The sequence below is a fragment of the Esox lucius genome, chromosome 17 (genome assembly GCF_011004845.1).
Source record: "Esox lucius isolate fEsoLuc1 chromosome 17, fEsoLuc1.pri, whole genome shotgun sequence".
In the NCBI taxonomy this organism is placed as follows: Eukaryota; Metazoa; Chordata; class Actinopteri; order Esociformes; family Esocidae; genus Esox; species Esox lucius.
The window spans coordinates 43,510,590-43,530,083 of record NC_047585.1 but is presented as its reverse complement, the minus strand read 5'-3'; the positions used below and the strand labels follow the sequence as shown (position 1 = coordinate 43,530,083).

At 42.7% G+C, this 19,494-nt stretch overlaps 1 protein-coding gene across 1 annotated transcript; it reads right to left on the bottom strand.

Annotated features, from left to right (window-relative positions):
• Positions 1 to 2,421: 2,421 nt before the first annotated feature.
• Positions 2,422 to 9,143, bottom strand: zdhhc7 (zinc finger DHHC-type palmitoyltransferase 7). The gene is made up of 8 exons (XM_010901879.2): positions 8,972 to 9,143; positions 7,404 to 7,508; positions 5,141 to 5,464; positions 4,825 to 4,949; positions 4,174 to 4,270; positions 3,814 to 3,895; positions 3,252 to 3,382; positions 2,422 to 2,860 (listed from the first exon to the last, which is right to left on the bottom strand). Exons 3-8 carry the CDS (start codon positions 5,456 to 5,458, stop codon positions 2,681 to 2,683), a joined length of 933 nt encoding a protein of 310 aa, XP_010900181.1. The 5' UTR covers positions 5,459 to 5,464; positions 7,404 to 7,508; positions 8,972 to 9,143; the 3' UTR covers positions 2,422 to 2,680.
• Positions 9,144 to 19,494: the final 10,351 nt, after the last annotated feature.

Below are 19,494 nucleotides of genomic sequence, written 5' to 3'. Positions count from 1 at the left end.
GTTGACTCAGCTTTTAAAATTAGATCAGAGAACGCAAACTCCTTTCACTACCAGATCACAGACAACGGAATCCACTTTCAAGACTAAACCCGAGATGACCAAATCATCTTTCAGCATTAGATTAGAGATGACTAAATTGCCTTTCAGTACTACATCGGTGATGACCGAATTCCCTTTCAATACTAGATCAGAGACAACCGAATTCCCTTTCAATACTAGATCGGAGACAACCAAATTCCCTTTCAATACTAGATCAGAGACAACCGAATTCCCTTTCAATACTAGATTAGAGACGACTGAATTCCCTTTCAATACTAAATTAGAGATGACTGAATTCCCTTTTAATACTAGATTAGAGATGACTGAATCCATTTTCAATACTAGATCAGGCAGAGATTAATGAATCCACTTTCAATACCAGCTCAGAGAGATGACCAAATCACCTTTCAATACTGGATAAGATAAATCACTACATCCACTTTGATCAACAGTGCCCTGTAGCTAACCTGAGCATGGTACTCTCAACAGCAGGTTTGTGGATTCAATTCCCACACAGAGCGAGTCCTCAGTAAGTATGAGCATGCATGCTCTCAACTGTAAGTCTCTCTGAATAAGAGTTAAAAGAAAATTGTAATCCGCTTTCACATTAATAGACAAGAGATCACAAGAGCAGTTCAAAATATTTTTGGCTACTAGCCAAAACGGACCCCTGAAAATGTCGTGCCAATATGTCCCGGAAGTCGTCAAAACCACACGTTTGAAAGAGTTTTCACGGACATCCTACCAAGAGATTATTTGCATACAAACAAGGATGTTTAAAAATGCTTACTATTCGCAAAAGTCAGAATACATCTTTAACAACGCTTGATGAGGTTTATGGTCAGAATAGTTGGTTACGTCCAAAATGGCACTAATGGTCCTGGACTAAAGCCGTGCACTGCCTACAGAATGGTCTTTTAGTGTACTGTGTCCCTAAGTGCCAATATATAAATATCCCAAGGTATGACATTACATACACTGCTTTAACAACATTAAATTGATGATACATACATAGGAAACGTTTACCAGGGTTAGTCACTAGTCATTCTAATTTCTCTTCTATATAAAGTCCCCAGAGTGCAAAATAAGGAAGATCCTTTTCCATACCAGGCTTTTCGATGTGGACAATAATGCTCCTTTGTGATTAAAATAAACAGTAGATTTTTTACACCTTCAAATATGCAAATTAATGAATGGATAGAATTTGCATGACTGATTGTTCAATGTTTTAAAAGGTGCCCATCTCATAAGACCAGGTGTGGGTGATAGTCATCACAGTGAGATACAGTAAGATGTTACCAGCATTTGATTCTTCCTATACTCAGCATTAACCACATCATTTGATTCTTCCTAAATTCAGCATTAACCACATCATTTGATTCTTCCTATATTCAGCATTAACCACATCATTTGATTCTTCCAATATTCAGCATTAACCACAATTTGATTCTTCCTATATTCAGCATTAACCACATCATTTGATTCTTCCTATATTCAGCATTAACCACATCATTTGATTCTTCCAATATTCAGCATTAACCACATAATTAGATTCTTCCTAAATTCAGCATTAACCACATCATCAGTGGTTACCAAAATAAAACATATATTCCAGCAGTTGGTTGCAAAAAACTACTTTCTGTGATTAAACATGAAGAGAAACTGGGGAGTGAAGGTCCCAGTGAGGGGGCCTTGGGGTACATGACTTCCAGAAGGCCTAGACATTGGTGGTATGCTTGTGTATAAGGCTGCTTTGAAGTAACTTCTTCAAACACACTTTGTTTTATATTGCTGTTATACAGGGCTCAATTGTAAATGAGACCTTGGTTTCAGCTTGATTAACAGGTATGAATGAAAAATTAAAACCGGACAGTATGTCTACATCAGCAGGATGTTTCGTCCGAGATATCTTGGTCAAGCCACCTTAAAGGCTAAACATTAAAAAAAATATCACTAATTTGGGATGGTAATATGTTTTCACTGTAAACATACACAACTCAACCCACAAGTGTCCGACCATACCATAATTAACTGATATGAGACATGCAGAATAGATAATGAACATATTTGTGTCCCAACCACCCCCAACTGATATTTAGTTTTAAGGTTTGAGTCACTCTGCAAAAGTCATGGCAAAATAGAATGTGTCGGGAAACAGTGTCACTGTCCCAGCACCTGCGCATGTTCTGGTTTTGTGGACGATATGGTAGTGCGTTGAGCAGTGGTAAAAAGAAAAATATCTGTACATCTCTGTCCTACATCGGCATGTTTTAGGATTAGCCCAAATCTACATCAGTATGTTTTAGGGTTAGCCCAAATCTACATCAGTATGTTTTAGGGTCAGCCTAACTCTACATCGGTAGGCTTTTCGGTCATATTAACTCTACATCGGTAGGTTTTAAAAAGAAAACAAAACTCCATGTGCCTCTACCTCTCCATAAAGGGCTTGTTGGCTGAGACACACCCAGACCCAAGACACAGGTCCCCTGTTAGCCAGTGTAGCAGCCATGCTGGGCTCCAAATAGGGCCAGAAGATTATGTCAAGTCCCTGTACAGAGATTGGGACAGCCAGGTGACCCGATTGTGTTTTCAGAGTGGTGTTTAGAGGTTCCCAGTTGGGGTCTGATATAGTGCTTGGCCCTCAGACAGAGAACTCCACCCCACTGCGTCGTGTACGTGTCATCAGAAGGCGCCGCAGACGCAGGCCGGCTAAGGGGTTGAGCCAGAGGAAGGAGGGTGGACCTCCGAACACAGCCTTCATCCCCTCCCACCGCACACGACGCTCCCAGGTCGGCTTCTCGTTCTTCAGGCGCTCTATCTCCTGGGTGTGGGACAGCACAGGTTAGTCAACATACTACTTCTATCAGAGAAAATATGAGCTGAACCTCCTAAGGAGTCAGGGGGGGGTCAACTCCGGGGTCACGGGGTTAGGAGGTCAACTCCGGGGTCACGGTGTTAGGGGGTCAACTCCGGGGTCACGGAGTTAGGGGGTCAACTCCGGGGTCACGGAGTTAGGGGGTCAACTCCGGGGTCACGGAGTTAGGGGGTCAACTCCGGGGTCACGGAGTTAGGGGGTCAACTCCGGGGTCACGGAGTTAGGGGGTCAACTCCGGGGTCACGGAGTTAGGGGGTCAACTCCGGGGTCACGGAGTTAGGGGGTCAACTCCGGGGTCACGGAGTTAGGGGGTCAACTCTGGGGTAGGGTGTCTCACCGTCTCATCGTTGCAGATAGAGTGGATCTGTGTTCCAAACATTACCACAGTGAATGTGAGGAAGAGGAAGGCCTCCAGACAGAGGAAGATCATCAACATCACTGCCACCGGAGGAGAAAAGTCAGTGCATTCTGGGGGATAGAGTTGTGGGATTTTTTCACTGGTCATTCAAAGGTGCCACAAACAGTCAGGAGTGTTTTAAAATATAATGTATTATATATAATAAAAAAATATTATTATTACCTAGAATGACTGTCAGAATATAAACAACTCTATACAACCCCCATATTAGACCTTTGGTGATTTTGAAACATCGCTTACATGACCCCAAAAATTACAAAACTGGTAAAACTGCCCACAGCATAGAGACTAAACAATTGTAAAAACTTCAAAAACTTAACAGTAGCCTACTGTTCCACTAGTCACTTGACACAGCAGACCTGATTGGCTATATATGTACAATTCCACTGGTCACATGACAACAGAACAGCAAAACTGATTGGCTATATATTTACAATTCCTCTGGTCACATAACAACAGAACTGACAGGCTATATATTTACCATTCCACTGGTCATGGACACAGGTGTAGAACTGTAAAAAACTGAGGCAGAGGGCGTAGCCTGAGATCAGAGCTATGTACATCTGCAGGCAGGAAAGAGAGACAGAGGGGATCAGAGAGGGTTTGCGAGGACTTACACCACCCATAGTAGAAGCTGCGTTACTCCAACTGGACAAGAACCTTCGTCAGAAAGCATCAAGAACAGAGTGAATAGGGTGTCATTTGGGAGTGCAGCACTGACTGACTGTGTGACTGACTTCTAATCTCACGTGTTTAGGCCAGTACGCTCACTACTGGCGAATCCAGGCTCAGGCTGAAGTAAGGCATGGTAGGACTGAACACAACTCTGGCATCTACTTACAGTGAAAAGTACAAAGAAGCGCTGGTTCTTCTCTCCAACACAGTTGTTGACCCAGGGACAGTGGTGGTCCATCTTACGGATGCAGCGCTGGCAGATACTTAACAAGAGGTGACAGAACTCATCACAGCACGCATGAGAAGTCTGCTAATACATGTACCAACCGGAAGACCTCGAATAACATAAGGCGTGTACGAATACAAGACAGACCTGTAATAATGCATTTATAAGGAGTGTACTGATACGAGTAAGAGCTGTAATAACACATGCATAAGACGTGTATAAACATTTATAAGGTGCATAATAATACATGTATAAGACGCGTAATAACACATGTATAAAACGTTACATGTATAAAAAGTGAGGGGCGGGCAGCGTGGGGTGGCGTAACGGCGATGGGCGGGTGGCGAAACGGCGATGGGCGGGTGGCGTAACGGCGATGGGCGGGTGGCGTAACGGCGATGGGCGGGTGGCGTAACGGCGATGGGCGGGTGGCGTAACGGCGATGGGCGGGTGGCGTAACGGCGATGGGCGGGTGGCGTAACGGCGATGGGCGGGTGGCGTAACGGCGATGGGTGGGTGGCGTAATGGTGATGGGTGGGTGGCGTAATGGTGATGGGTGGTGAAGGCGGTGTCTGAGTTTCTCCCGCCCACCTGCAGTGGTGCGCCCGCTCTGGCTTGATGCTGCTGCACTTCGGACATTTATAGATGACCTCCCCGGGTTTCAGCTGGAGGCTGTCCATGTACTCCCTGGTGGCGTTGCCCTTAGGAACAGCACCCTGGTAAGAGGTCAAAGGTCAACAGAGTCAGCCAAGTAGGAAGTTAGGTGGTCAGATGACCTTTCTAATATCAGGGCTATGAAACAGATATTTGGACCACAAACTGATCAATTTCACCAAGTGTTCTTCCTCTCAGAAAACCTCATAGGCTTTAACACAAAAGCAGAGAGATCCATGCACCCAAGTCTCACCGGGTCACTTAGCATTGCGCGTAGATGGGAGGCCAGCGCCATGACAGCCAGGAAGTTGAACAAAGCGCCGTTGACCAATGAGTACCAGAAGCTCTTGTTGGGAAGCAGCATGACGAAGTTGACCACAAAATCTGCATACAGGACCAAGCACCAGGTCACCACGGCGCAGACGATGCCGCACCCATCCTGGATGAACCACAGTCGGCCGTGGTCAGCCGGCGCCCCGGCAAGGCCGGCCACAGCCCCGCGGTCGTCATCCGGCGACAGAAGAGGCTGCTGCTGCTCGGTGTCACGCTGCCGATGACCTGAAGACTGCATTCTGACCTGGGGAGACATAACGCTGTCACGGTTATTCCTGTCTACATTCTGATCTGGGGAGACACAGTTAATCCTCATCCCGGTGGAGGACTAGAGCACCGGACATAGTTAATCCTCATCCCGGTGGAGGACTAGAGCACCGGACACAGTTAATCCTCATCCCGGTGGAGGACTAGAGCACCGGACACAGTTAATCCTCATCCCGGTGGAGGACTAGAGCACCGGACACAGTTAATCCTCATCCCGGTGGAGGACTAGAGCACCGGACACAGTTAATCCTCATCCGGGTGGAGGACTAGAGCACCGGACACAGTTAATCCTCATCCCGGTGGAGGACTAGACCAACGGACACAGTTAATCCTCATCCCGGTGGAGGACTAGAGCACCGGACACAGTTAATCCTCATCCCGGTGGAGGACTAGACCGGGGTTTTCCTAGGCATTACCAGTGGTTTGAAACCATGAGGTTATTCGGGTGTAGTCTGCTCTTTGGCAGATCTATGCCTACATCAAGGAGAATGTTCTGTTCCACAGTTGAAGGTTTTTTTCCTTACATTTGAAATAATAAATGATTTGGTGATCAACTACAGTGGTCTACTGGGTTGTTTGTTATTGCTGAACTCACCACTGGGTTCTCGCTTCATAACAATCATCCAAACTGTTGATTTAAACACCAATTTATTTTGACTTCAAAAGGTGATGGCCTGCTTTACGGGCACTGACGCTTTGAGAGACAACAGCAACAGAATCGAAAGGACAATGTCAGACCTAGAATCACCTCTTTACCTTTTGTTACAGTTGTGCTCAAAAGTTTGCATACCCTTGGAGAACTGGTAATATATGTACCATTTGTAAAGAAAACATGAGTAAGCAGGCCTGGTTGACCCCCCTCCAAACATAGCGCTTATAGTTGTTACCATGAAACTATATTATGGTCTCGTCACTCCAAATTACAGTGTGCCCGAAGCTGTGAGGCATGTCAAGGTGTTGTTGGGCATATTGTAACCAGGCTTTTTTGTGGCATTGGCGCTGTAAAGGCTTCTTTCTTGCAACTCGACCATGCAGCTCGTTTTGTTCAAGTATCGTCTTATTGTGCTCCTTGAAGCACCCACACTGTCTGTTTCCAGAGCAGCCTGTATTTTTCCTGAGGTTATCTGTGGGTTTTTCTTTGTATCCCGAATTCTTCTGGCAGTTTTGGCTAAAATCTTTTTTGCTCTACCTGACCTTGGCTTGGTATCAAGACCTTGGTATCCCAGAATTTCCCACTTCTTAATAAGTGATTGAACAGTACTGACTGGCATTTGCAAGGCTTTGGATATCTTTTTATATCCTTTTCCATCTTTATAAAGTTCAATTAATTTGTTATGCAGGTCTTTTGACTGTTCTTTCTGCTCCCCATGGCTCAGTATCTAGCCTGCTCAGTGCATCCACGTAAGAGCTAAACTTCTTGACTATTTATACACTAATTGCAATTTAAAAAGCCACAGGTGTGGGAAATTCACCTTTAATTGCCATTTTCACCTGTGTGTGTCACCTTGTGTCTCTGTAACAAGGCCAAACATTCAAGGGTATGTAAACTTTTGATCAGGGCCATTTGGGTGATTTATGTTATCATTATGATATAAAAAGGAACCAAAAAACTGTGAATAATAAATGGCTTCATATGATCACTATCCTCAAATAAAATACTTCTTCTTTGCGTGATCAGTCATATTTTCAAAATCAATGCCAGAATTTTACAATTTCTGCCAGGGTAAACTTATAAGCACTGCATTTCAATTGTGGATCAACTAACGATGCCGTGACACACATTTGGCTGAAAAATTCCAATTCAACCTCCTCAAACTTATATACAGAACGAACAAACCACAATACAGAACGAACGAAAGAACAAACTTGTGCCACCGGCCGAAACACTCCCGGACTGCGGCGGCTGTGTCACTAACCTCTCCTCACACTGGCATGCTGTTCACGGCGTCTCCACTCCACTGGCCTGTGTTCAGCCCGCAGAGTAGCAGAGTGTCGCTGGCCTAACAACCTCATCCAAAACCCTGTAGAGGAGAGCGAGCGCGCACACACACACACACACACACACACACATAAGGACAGAAACATACACGTGCCTAAATCTGAGACCCCAAAGGCAAATTAGTCTGTCGAAACATTTATTCTGTTCAAAACGTCATATCATATCAACGACCATCACTTTACTTCCTCACGATTTGGAATGTGGCCTTTTGCGGACCGGGGACCTCTGCTTTCGACAAAAACCAGACCACCTGATTCAACCAGACTGTAAATATTGACCAGAAACTGAGATGTTTTAAATATTCCTGGTAATCCTAGCAATCTATGTAACTAGTAGCCACTTGTCGTTCTATTGAAGCAAATCTAGCCAGCTACATTACTGGGCTCTGTCGCCCCAAAACAAAACACTCATAGCTACTCTCAAGAGGAATGCATTCGATTACTCTATTAACAGTGTGCCACTCCAGGCGGGTCTTGAAGCAACGTTTGCAAAACACAGAAAAGCATCCCGTCCACACAACAAAGACCTGTCAAATCCCAACACAGGCTTATATATAGCCGTCCCTTGAGGTCAAGCCTCACCCCTCTGAGCCTGGGTCCTCTCTAGGTTTCTTCCTAAAATTCGACCTTCTTAGGGAGTTTTTCCTAGCCACTGAAATTCAACACTACTGTTGTTTGCTCCTTGGGGTTTAAGGCCGGGTGTCTCTGTAAAGCACTTTGTGACAACTGCTGTTGTAAAAAGCGCTTTATAAATACATTTTGATTGATTGATTTGAACCTTCCCCTGCGGTCAGGAAGCGATGGACACACCCATTCAGACTTTAACTAGTCTCTCATGCCATGACTACCCATGCCAGTTTGGCACGGTAGCGCGTTTGGTATGATCCAGCCCACACTAGCTCAATGGCAAAACGTGTACTACAAAAACTGTCTTAGCTGATCTACAAGCCATTCAGTGTGTCACAGTACTCCCAGAGCAACATTTCGTCTTGGCCGTTTCACAAATGTTGTATACTACGATATGTTATTTAAAATAGGTTTTGGATGTTTATAAGTGCCAACATTAGCTAAGAGGTTTGAGTGCTGTAATTATGACCTAAATAATGTTGCTTAGCAAAACATAAGGCCGTCCAACAAATCAATGTTTACCTACTACTGTAGTAAACTACCTACCTAGTTAGCTAAGCACTAGTATAGGGCCATCCCTTTCATGTTTCGTGGTTAGCTACGGATATCTAACGTTGCTAACATTTACAGCAGTCAACATGCTACAACTTTCAAGTAGCATTATAGCACATATAGCAGTAAAAACCAAGTAATACTTGACAGTTCTGAGAGACTACGATTCTAAAGTGTGAGCCAATATTCCTCGAACCAACATTGTTATTATGATAAATCAAAGCTAGCTAACTAATGTTAGCCAGTTAGCATTGATACATCTGTTAGCATAGTAAATCAAATTGTCTAACTATTGGTCGCTTCTTACCACACCCCAATGTTCCTTGTTTCGTGGATGTTTGTAATCGTCGTAGTGGGTTACATTTTGATATGGTGTATTCATACAATTTTAGGCCAAAGGTAATTATTCCATACCACCAACTTGACCCTCATTCAAACAACCGGTCACAACAGCGCTAACACAGCCTGCTGAATCGTTAAAAATGACTTCCGGGAATCGGCTGTTTCTCCCCCCCCCCCGTTACCCTAACCGTTCAACTATGTACGGCTAACAACATGTTCATCTTATCCATATATTGGTAATATTCGTCGCATTTTAATACAAAAATCGCGTTTAAGTGGATACAAGCCTGAAATCTGGAACAAATGGGTGATTTAAAAATCTAAAACAGTTACAATTTAAAAACTATCCAGGAAAGCAGAATTGTCAAGAGCCTTCACTGATAATAACAGTGATAATCTCAAGCATAGTTAGAGTCACTGTTATTATGCAGATAAAACAATTTAACAAAATCTAAATAATGAACCATGTAATGTTGATCAAGATACAGTCATGTGAAATATGACAAAGCAGCCCTAAACCATAATACCACCGTCTCAATGCTCTTCGGTTGGTATGAGCTTCTTCGAAAGGCAGTGTTTAATTTTTTGGCAATGCGGTCAAACATCACCACCTTTGAGCATATTGTTCCAGTAGTTTTGGTCTCGATATCATTTCTATCTTGATTTATTTTTTGAGAGCCGAGGCTTCTGCCTTCCTAATCGCCAATGTATGCCAAGTTTGTGTAATCTTTTTCTGACAATTGACTCATGCTCTTTGACAATGATTGCAGCAAAAGAGGCTTGGGGTTCTTAGAGACTTCTGTGAGCATCTTTTGGTCAGTTATTGGGCTGAGTTTGGTGAGTTGACTTATCCTATGTAGATTGCTAAAGGTCTGGACTTTTCTCTATTTGGAGATGATCTGTTGGACAGTGGAATGATGTACTTTGAATTGCTTGGAACTTTGTTATCCCTCCCAGAGTCATTTTGATGTTGGCATGATGTGTTACCACACACCAATATGGTTCAGACCAGACCAAGTTTCTAATCTATATAGAAGGATGAACCCTCCCAAGTTCAATGTAAGCATATAATGATTTTCCTGTTTAGGAGCATTTGATTCTAATTTTAGCCATTTTATGTGATGGTAAAAGTGAGGGGTTCTCAAAGTTTTTCCGCATAAGGATATTGCATTTCTGTTTATTTTAATTGCATAAATTATTTCATTGTTTTATGTGTTTGATTTGTTAAATTTGGTTAACTTTATCAAATACATAAACAAAGAAGATACATTTTCAGTGTGTGTACATATGTTTTCAACTGAGTGTATTAAAGGATGAGATGACAGCATGACAGTACAGGTACACCCAGTGGCAGACATTTACAGGACTTCTTTGACTCAACATCACATTGGTGGGGGATGGTGAAGGGCAGGACAAGGACTTTTTTTAAAGAAGCAGGAAAAAGGACAAGAATAGCAGCAAGTATGGCAATGGTGGGACTTCAGAAACACATTATCTTAATCTAGTTAAACAGGGCTTTGATTTTAATGGTGGAATAAGAGGTGAAAATGGATGAAATGGAAAGTTTATCATAGGAGAAAAGTTCAAGGTAATTTAAACTGGATTCCAATTTTAATCAGAATATAAGGAATACAGTATCAGTTATGTCAGAAGTGAACCATGGGTTGGATCTATTATTGACTTGTACTCTTTTATATGTAGGTTTCCTATCTGCTACTAGTATGAAAAACACAAGTGAACTGCTCAAGCAACAGATTGGCTTCTGGTATAGCAGAAATTCTGTCAAGCCTATTTTGATAACATTTTGATTTCTGACATTTCTTTGATTGATAACGACACCTTGATTAAATGCATAACGGACAAGGATGGCAGAATATTTCTTGCAAGTAATCAAGTGTAGAGGTGAGGTTTTAGGCCAAAAGAGAGAAACTGACATTACATTTATACCTGCTAAACTTCGACACACCATGCCAGGCCAGCACTGAGAGAAATGCCTTCATCACTAGCAAGCTTGACATTTGCAATTCCCTCTTGTTTGGTCCAACCCAAGAAGACATCAACAACATCCAATGTTGAAGAAGAAGAAGTCATTATCAAATATGTGTCCATGGAAAATTCAAGGGGCATACCTGTTATCCATTGCCACCCTGAGGATCTGACCGTATTGCTGAATGTCATCCCTGCATACATACAAAAACGTAAAACTACAAACCCTTTCAAACATATGGTGTGTAAATGGACTGACAAGGTCCTTGGAGAGCCGAAGGACTGCTGTAAAACCCCAGATTGGGATTAATTCAGGGATAACCACGCCAACTCACACTACTACATTGACAAGGTCACATCCTACATCAACCTATTTCAGGACATCTAAATCCAATGAGAAGAACTTTGAATCACATGTTTTTGAAAGCCCATAGAGGTCTTTGCTGTGCCAAACAATAACAAGTGCAGATTCCTGTATAGGAAGGCCAAGAAGAAGCTCACAACGGGAATCAGGTCAGCCAAACACACATTTAAAAACAGGTTGGAGAAGTAATTCTTCTGAAATCGCTGCTTGTTTGTGTGGAAAGGCTAATCCCAACCTCTCACTGATGAATAACATAACCGGCAGGTTTCAGTCCAAAATACCTCTGAAAGACACTGCACTCTACGCCAAACTGACCTACCCCCTCACACTTCTCACTTTTTCCTGACCAACTTGGACTCTTTATTCATCAACACTGTAGAGACGTGCTTTCACATCTTATTTACGTACACCACACTTCCAGCAATGCTTGTATGTACATTACATTTTAGTCACTTATCCACAGTGACTTAGCCTTAGTTCATACATTTTAAGATAGCTTGGGGGAACAACCACCTCAAATGCATTTGACTGAATCAGTAAATGATCTACAGAAGTCAGTGCTGGAAAGAAAACAACACAAACATTCAGCGTAACAAGCATTCATTTTAAGTCAATGGATTGGATGTCTATGGAGTTATTATTACTTCTATCATACTACTCAAGTTTGGAGATGACCATTTCCTAGTTGGTCCCCTCACTGAAAACCATGTGTTAATGCACTCCATGAAAACCATGTGTTCATGCACTCCATGAAAACTGTCTGGAGGCCGGCTGCACTTAAAATAACTTGGAACATGGTATGGGTCTTCCACCGCATTCTGCAGGGGTAAATTGCAATGCATTGTAAGAATGGGGTTTGCTGGGAACGACAGGATCGCTGTGTGTATGTTTACGAGTGTTGTCCAGGGTCAAAGTTATTTTGAAGTCTGGTAGAGGGACACAATGGATTTGTCAACAGTGATGAAAAGATCTTTGTGTGGACAAAACTTCGCCCAGAAGAAGAGCTGCTCGGTCTTTTCAAGGTTGAACTTGAGGTGGTTAAGCCAAAATCCAAGCAGAGATTTCTTTCTTTTCAACTTTTATGAAAGCATTCAATAGTTTACTAAACTTACAGGAAGGGATTAAGAAAATGCAGGGCCAAATTTATAAAGCACAGAACCAGTTGCTTAGTAAAAAGTACATGATATAGTAGGGATTGTATTTATACTCAGATGAACCACATGGGAGTGCTTGTGAAAAAAAGCACTTTGTCAGGCAGAGGGCCTCACTAGCCTACCTGCTCAAGACCTTTTGGATTGGCCATGATGTAAATCCCAAGATGAGGACTGAAACCAATTGGAGAAATCAATTAGCTCCGCTTCTCATTTGTGAACTTCCAAATTCCATAAATAGTATACTACTTTACCACCTGATTCTCTACATAGAGCCCTGATTTTTTCCCTGTCTTATTCCCTTCATGTGACATATGAACAGTGTGCACCACTCAGCAGGCAGACAGAGCAAACACATATACATCACCCGACAGAGAGCAGCTAATGGACAATGTCCACAAACAGCATTCAGCAGAAAAACAGTGACTAGCAGACAGACAGCATTTGGCAGATGTACAGAATTCAGTAAAACACATTTTACTGGGTCAGGGTTGACCCAAATGTCATTGAGATCTGGTGGTTTTATAAGTTGAACCCGACCCTCATTTACATCTGATGGTTTTATAAGTTGACCCAAATCTCATTGAGATTTGATGGTTTTATAAGTTGACCCAAACCTCATTGAGATCTGATGGTTTTATAAGCTGACCCGACCCTCATTGTGATGTGATTATTTTATAAGTTGACCCAAACCTCACTGAGATCTGGTGGTTTTATAAGTTGACCCGACCCTCACTGAGATCTGGTTGTCTTATGGGTTGATCCTGATGCTCAGATGTATCTATTTTCTGCAATGCGTTCTATGTACTGCAGTACCTTTGAACATTTAGGACACGTCTGTTTTATTTTTATTTGTGCCTTGTCCCTCATGCAGGTAACCTTCTGTGCCTGTTCCATAACACTACGTCTCTATGTCGGTCTGACATGGTTTGAACTGCAGTGAGAACAAACCCTATAGTCTGCTGTGTTTCAGTGGATACCAAGGGAATTGTAGTCTGCTGTAGTTCAGTGGGTACCAAAGGAATTGTAGTCTGCTGTAGTTCAGTGGGTACCAAGGGAATTGTAGTCTGTTGTAGTTCAGTGGGTACCAAAGGAATTGTAGTCTGCTGTAGTTCAGTGGGTACCAAGGGAATTGTAGTCTTTTGTAGTTCAGTGGGTACCAAAGGAATTGTAGTCTGCTGTAGTTCAGTGGGTACCAAGGGAATTGTAGTCTGTTGTAGTTCAGTGGGTAACAAAGGAATTGTAGTCTGCTGTAGTTCAGTGGGTACCAAGGGAATTGTAGTCTGTTGTAGTTCAGTGGGTACCAAGGGAATTGTAGTCTGTTGTAGTTCAGTGGGTAACAAAGGAATTGTAGTGTGCTGTAGTTCAGTGGGTCCCAAGGGAATTGTATTCTGCTGTGTTTCAGTGGAAACGAGGGGAATTAATATGTTCTGGTTAAGTGGTTACCAGGATAACTTTAGTATGCTGTGATTCAGTGGTTACCAAGGCAACTCCTCAGGGTGGCAATGTCTGTTGTGGTTCATAGTTAACCAGGGGAAATTGTCTGTTGTAGTTCATTGTTAACCAGGGGTACTAGTATCTCATGGTTCATTGTTAACCAGGGGAACGAGTCTGTCATGGTTCATTGTTAACCAGGGGAACTAGTATGTTGTGGTTCATTGTTAACCAGGGGAACTAGTCTGTCATGGTTCAGTGTTACCACAGGGTACTAGTTAGTTCAGTGGTGACCAAGAGGTACTGCTCAGTGTTCAGAAACACTTCATACATGTCTCACAATCAACTCTACCATAACAGTAGCAAAGATTCTCTCCCAACAAAAATACTTTGTCCCTCAGATCACCTAAAATACACTCACAACAGGTTGTATTACAGAACATATTATGCGTGTATTGTTTGACACAATATTTATTTACTAAACAAGAATGGTACCTCTTGACTGTATGAAATGTACTACAGAAATATGAAGGAGGGATCTGTCAGAGATGCTGCTATATGGTTCTTATTTGCAATTTGTTTGCACTGAGTAATCCAAAATACACAAAATGGAACTACAGTAATTCCTGTATTGTAATACAAAAACATTTGTCAACTAAACATATACATAGAATAGTTGCCAGTCGATGCAGATACAGGTCAACCCTGTCTTCTGCATTTGGCATCCACATCTTGTGTCCTCGCAATACACCAGGGAAATAATCTCTCTGTATGTCTGATCTGTCTCTGGCAATCCTCTGCAGTCATCTCCAGGCATCCAGCTTTCATTGCATCCAGCAGGGACATCCTACATTTGCAACATTGCTGGGCCCAAGTTTACGTAAAAAAAACACACACAAAAACACGTTGATGTCCCCTTTTGTATAAAACCAAAAAAAAGTATAAGTCTGGGAATCAGCTATGGGTGGTCTAATTTCAATTTGTTTCTGAGTTAGAATTTATTTCAGTGTGGTATTACTGGAGAAATGTAGCAAATTGCAATCAATTTTTTCTGTTATATTTTGAACTTCAATTGAACAGATTTGTAAAACTAGTGCAAAATGACCTGTATATACATTGAAGTTTGCTGGGGGTTGAGTTTGATTGAAATCTTTCAATTTTGAAAGATGAATGCATTTCATTGCTAAAAAGGCTAAGCTCTGTCACCTTTTGTTAAGCATATTTAGCCAATAACAATATGTAACAGGAATAAAAAAGCTAATCAACAGACATTATGAGGCATAGGTAAGTGATCTGAGTGACTAAAACAACAGCATTAATCTAGCAAAACGCTCCTAACAACCAAACAATTTCAAAGCAATATGCAGTGTCTAAGCTTTGATTTGCAGTGTCTAAGCTTTGATATGCAGTGTCTAAGCTTTGATATGCAGTGTCTAATCTTTGAAATGCAGTGTCTAAGCTTTGATATGCAGTGTCTAAACTTTGATATGCAGTGTCTAAGCTTTGATATGCAGTGTCTGGGACATCAATGATTTTGGTTGAGTAGACAGCCAGCACAGCAGGCCAAAATTGGGCTGCGTTCTGCTTTTGACTGAGACAACCGAACACAACAGTCGTCTAATCAGTTTGACTTGAGTACCCAGTGCATGAGGAAGCTGCGCTATTCTTATTGTTGGATTTACATAGGTAGGAGTTGACTCTAAAACCATCTAACAGTTTAATACTCTTATAGGTATTAGATTGTGTTTGTTAGTGGATGCTATTGGAACAGAGTACACCTTAAGCTTATAAGCAGTAGCAGAGTTTGCTAGCTGTGGAAACTCATCTGATTGGTTACAACAAACAGGTTCCACCTTCCAGAGGTCATACAGTGGATATAAAAAGTCTACACACCCCTGTTAAAATGCCAGGTTCTTGTGATATAAAAGAACGAGACAAAGATGAATCATGTCACAACTGTTTCCACCTTTAATGTGACCTATACTGTGAACAATTCAATTGAAAAACAAACAGAAATCTTTGAGGGGGAAAAATTAAAAACTCACTATAACCTGGTTGCATAAGTGTGCACACCCTTAAACTAATACTTTGTTGAAGTACCTTTTGATTTTATTAGAGCACTCAGTCATTTTGGGTAGGAGACTATTAGCATGGCACATCTTTCCCACTGTTCTTTGCAAAAGCGCTCCAAATCTGTCATATTGCAAGGACATCTCCTGTGCACATCTCTCTTCAGATCACCCCACAGATGTTCAATTGGGTTCAGGTATGGGCTCTGGCTGGGCTATTCCAAAACTTTAATCTTCTTCTTGTGAAGCCAAGCTTTTGTGGATTTGGATGTGTGCTTTGGGTCGTTGTCCTTCTGAAAGGTGAACTCCCTCTACATCCTCAGCTTTCTAACGGCCCCGGTTCCAGCTGAAGAAAAACAGCCCCGAAGCATGATGCTGCCACCACCATGCTTCACAGTGTGTATGGTGTTCTTTGGGTAATATGCAGTGTGGTATTTGCGCCAAACATACCTTTTGGAATTATGGCCAAAAAGTTGAACCTTGGTTTCTTCAGACCATAACACATTTTTCCACATGCTTTTTGGGGACTTGATGTTTGTTTTTGCAAACTTCAGCCGGGCTTGGATGTTTTCCTTTGTAAGAAAAGGCTTCCGTCTTGCCACCCTACCCCATAGCCGATTAGTTTGAAGAATATAGGAGGTTGTTGTCACATGTAGCACACAGCCAGTACTTGCCAGAAATTCCTGCATTTCCTTTAATGTTGCTGTAGGCCTCTTGGAAGCCTCCCTGACCAGTTTTCTTCTCGTCTCTTCATCAATTTTGGAGGGACGTCCAGTTCTTGGTAATGACTCTGTTGTGCCATATTTTATCCACTTGATTATGACTGTCTTCACTGTGTTCTATGGTATATCTAATCCTTTTGAAATTATTTTGTACCCTTCTCCTGACTAATATCTTTCAGATCCCTCTGATGCTTTGGAAGCTCTCTGCGGACCATGGCTTTTGCTCTGAGATGCAACTAAGTAAATGTCAGGAAAATCCTACTAGAACAGCTGAACTTCATTTGTGATTAATCAGAGTCACTTTAAATGATGGCCGGTGTGTAATGACTTTTATTTAACATGAGTTTGAATGTGATTGGTTATTTCTGAACACAGCCACATCCCCAGTATGTATGTGTATACTTTTTATATCAACTGTAGCTGTGCTCTTCCTCTCAATATTCAAAAATCTGTGTTTGCATGTCTACTAATCAGTGGGCTGTAGTGCAGCCAACAGCCTGTGCTGGTATACAGATGCAATTATGGCTTGCTATTATTCTTACAACTTTGCTGATAAAAATTTTTTTTTTAGTTTTTTCTCAGAAGCTCACCTGCTACATGTTGCACCTCATCGGCTGTACACTTTCAAACTGGGTTACAACTACAAATCTATTGTATACATGCAAATCATTGTCAGTGGTTTGCCTTCTTTACATCAGTAATTCACCTAGTACAGAGAATGTGACTGTGGCCTTTCATAAGCTCATGTCTCCTCTGTTATCTCTCCTCACTCTCTCCCTCTGATCTTCTTCTTTCCCTCTCCCCCCTGCTTCCTGGAAATTCACCCCTGAAGCCATTTAGAGAGGATTTCTTGGGACCAACCTCCAGTCCATTACAACCAGACCAGTCCATTTTAGAGAGGATTTCCTGTGACCATCCTCCAGTGCATTACAACCAGACCAGTCCATTTTAGAGAGGATTTCCTGTGACCATCCTCCAGTCCATTACAACCAGACCAGTCATTTTTAGATAGGATTTCCTGGGACCATCCTGCAGTCCATTACAACCAGACCAGTCATTTTTAGAGAGGATTTCCTGGGACCATCCTCCAGTCCATTACAACCAGACCAGTCCATTTTAGAAAGGATTTCCTGGGACCATCCTCCAGTCCATTACAACCAGACCAGTCCATTTTAGAGAGGATTTCCTGGGACCATCCTCCAGTCCATTACAACCAGACCAGTCCATTTTGGAAAGGATTTGCTGTGACCATCCTCCAGTCCATTACAACCAGACCAGTCCATTTTAGAGAGGATTTCCTGGGACCATCCTCCAGTCCATTACAACCAGACCAGTCCATTTTAGAAAGGATTTGCTGTGACCATCCTCCAGTCCATTACAACCAGACCAGTCGTTTTTAGAGAGGATTTCCTGGGACCATCCTCCAGTCCATTACAACCAGACCAGTCCATTTTAGAGAGGATTTCCTGGGACCATCCTCCAGTCCATTACAACCAGACCAGTCCATTTTGGAAAGGATTTGCTGTGACCATCCTCCAGTCCATTACAACCAGACCAGTCCATTTTAGAGAGGATTTCCTGGGACCATCCTCCAGTCCATTACAACCAGACCAGTCCATTTTAGAAAGGATTTGCTGTGACCATCCTCCAGTCCATTACAACCAGACCAGTTATTTTTAGAGAGGATTTCCTCCAGTCCATTACAACCAGACCATTTATTTTTAGAGAGGATTTCCTGGGACCATCCTCCAGTCCATTACAACCAGACCAGTCCATTTTAGAGAGGATTTCCTGTGACCATCCTCTAGTCCATTACAACCAGACCAGTCCATTTTAGAGAGGATTTCCTGTGACCATCCTCCAGTCCATTACAACCAGACCAGTCATTTTTAGAGAGGATTTCCTGGGACCATCAAGCTGATGGCGTTTCTGACTGAATGGCAGCAGTTAGTGAAGGCCAACACAAACAACCCACATCTCACCTCCCAGTCAATCAGTGGGTTGTTAATGGACAGATGGAGGTGCTGTTTACATTTCCACGGTCAACTGCAATGATCTGGCTGCGGGCGGGGCAGAATGGAGCGGGAGGTGGGGGGTCGGGGGAGGGGGGGGCGACGGGTCAAGATAGCGTGGGCGGCAACTGGGAGGCGGGGGGGGGGGGGGGGGGGGGGTTGTAGATGTCACGGGATTAGCTGTAAGCCTGCCCCCAGCAGATGCCCTGGGCTCCTTTGGGCTCATCTCTGCTTAGCGTCTAAACCTCCGTCGGTACTGGATGAAGGGGCTCAACGACTCAAAAGCACATGCTAACAGTGGTCACGCCCATAGATGTGACTGACAGGGCTTGGAATATCCAACCAAGCACATATCTGTACTGCAGGGCGGTTCAATGAGCCGCAGGCCTATGCTGGACACTGGACCATACCTCCAAGTCTAGTCCCGCCTCCTTGGTGGTCAGGAAACGTTTCTGTTTAACCAAAAGAAAACTGTTTGAATGGAGTGATGGCTCCCGTCGCAAATATTTCTGTTGGATGTTATGTTTCAGGAAATCTCCCCCACACGCCTGTCAAAGGCATGTTGTGGTCAGCGATTATTTCTACATCACATATTATTTCTACTTTAATAAAAAGATTGCAAGGCGATTATTTCTACATCACATATTATTTCTACTTTAATAAAAAGATTGCAAGGCGATTATTTCTACATCACATATTATTTCTACTTTAATAAAAAGATTGCAAGGCGGGCCGCTCATCCTCACTCAG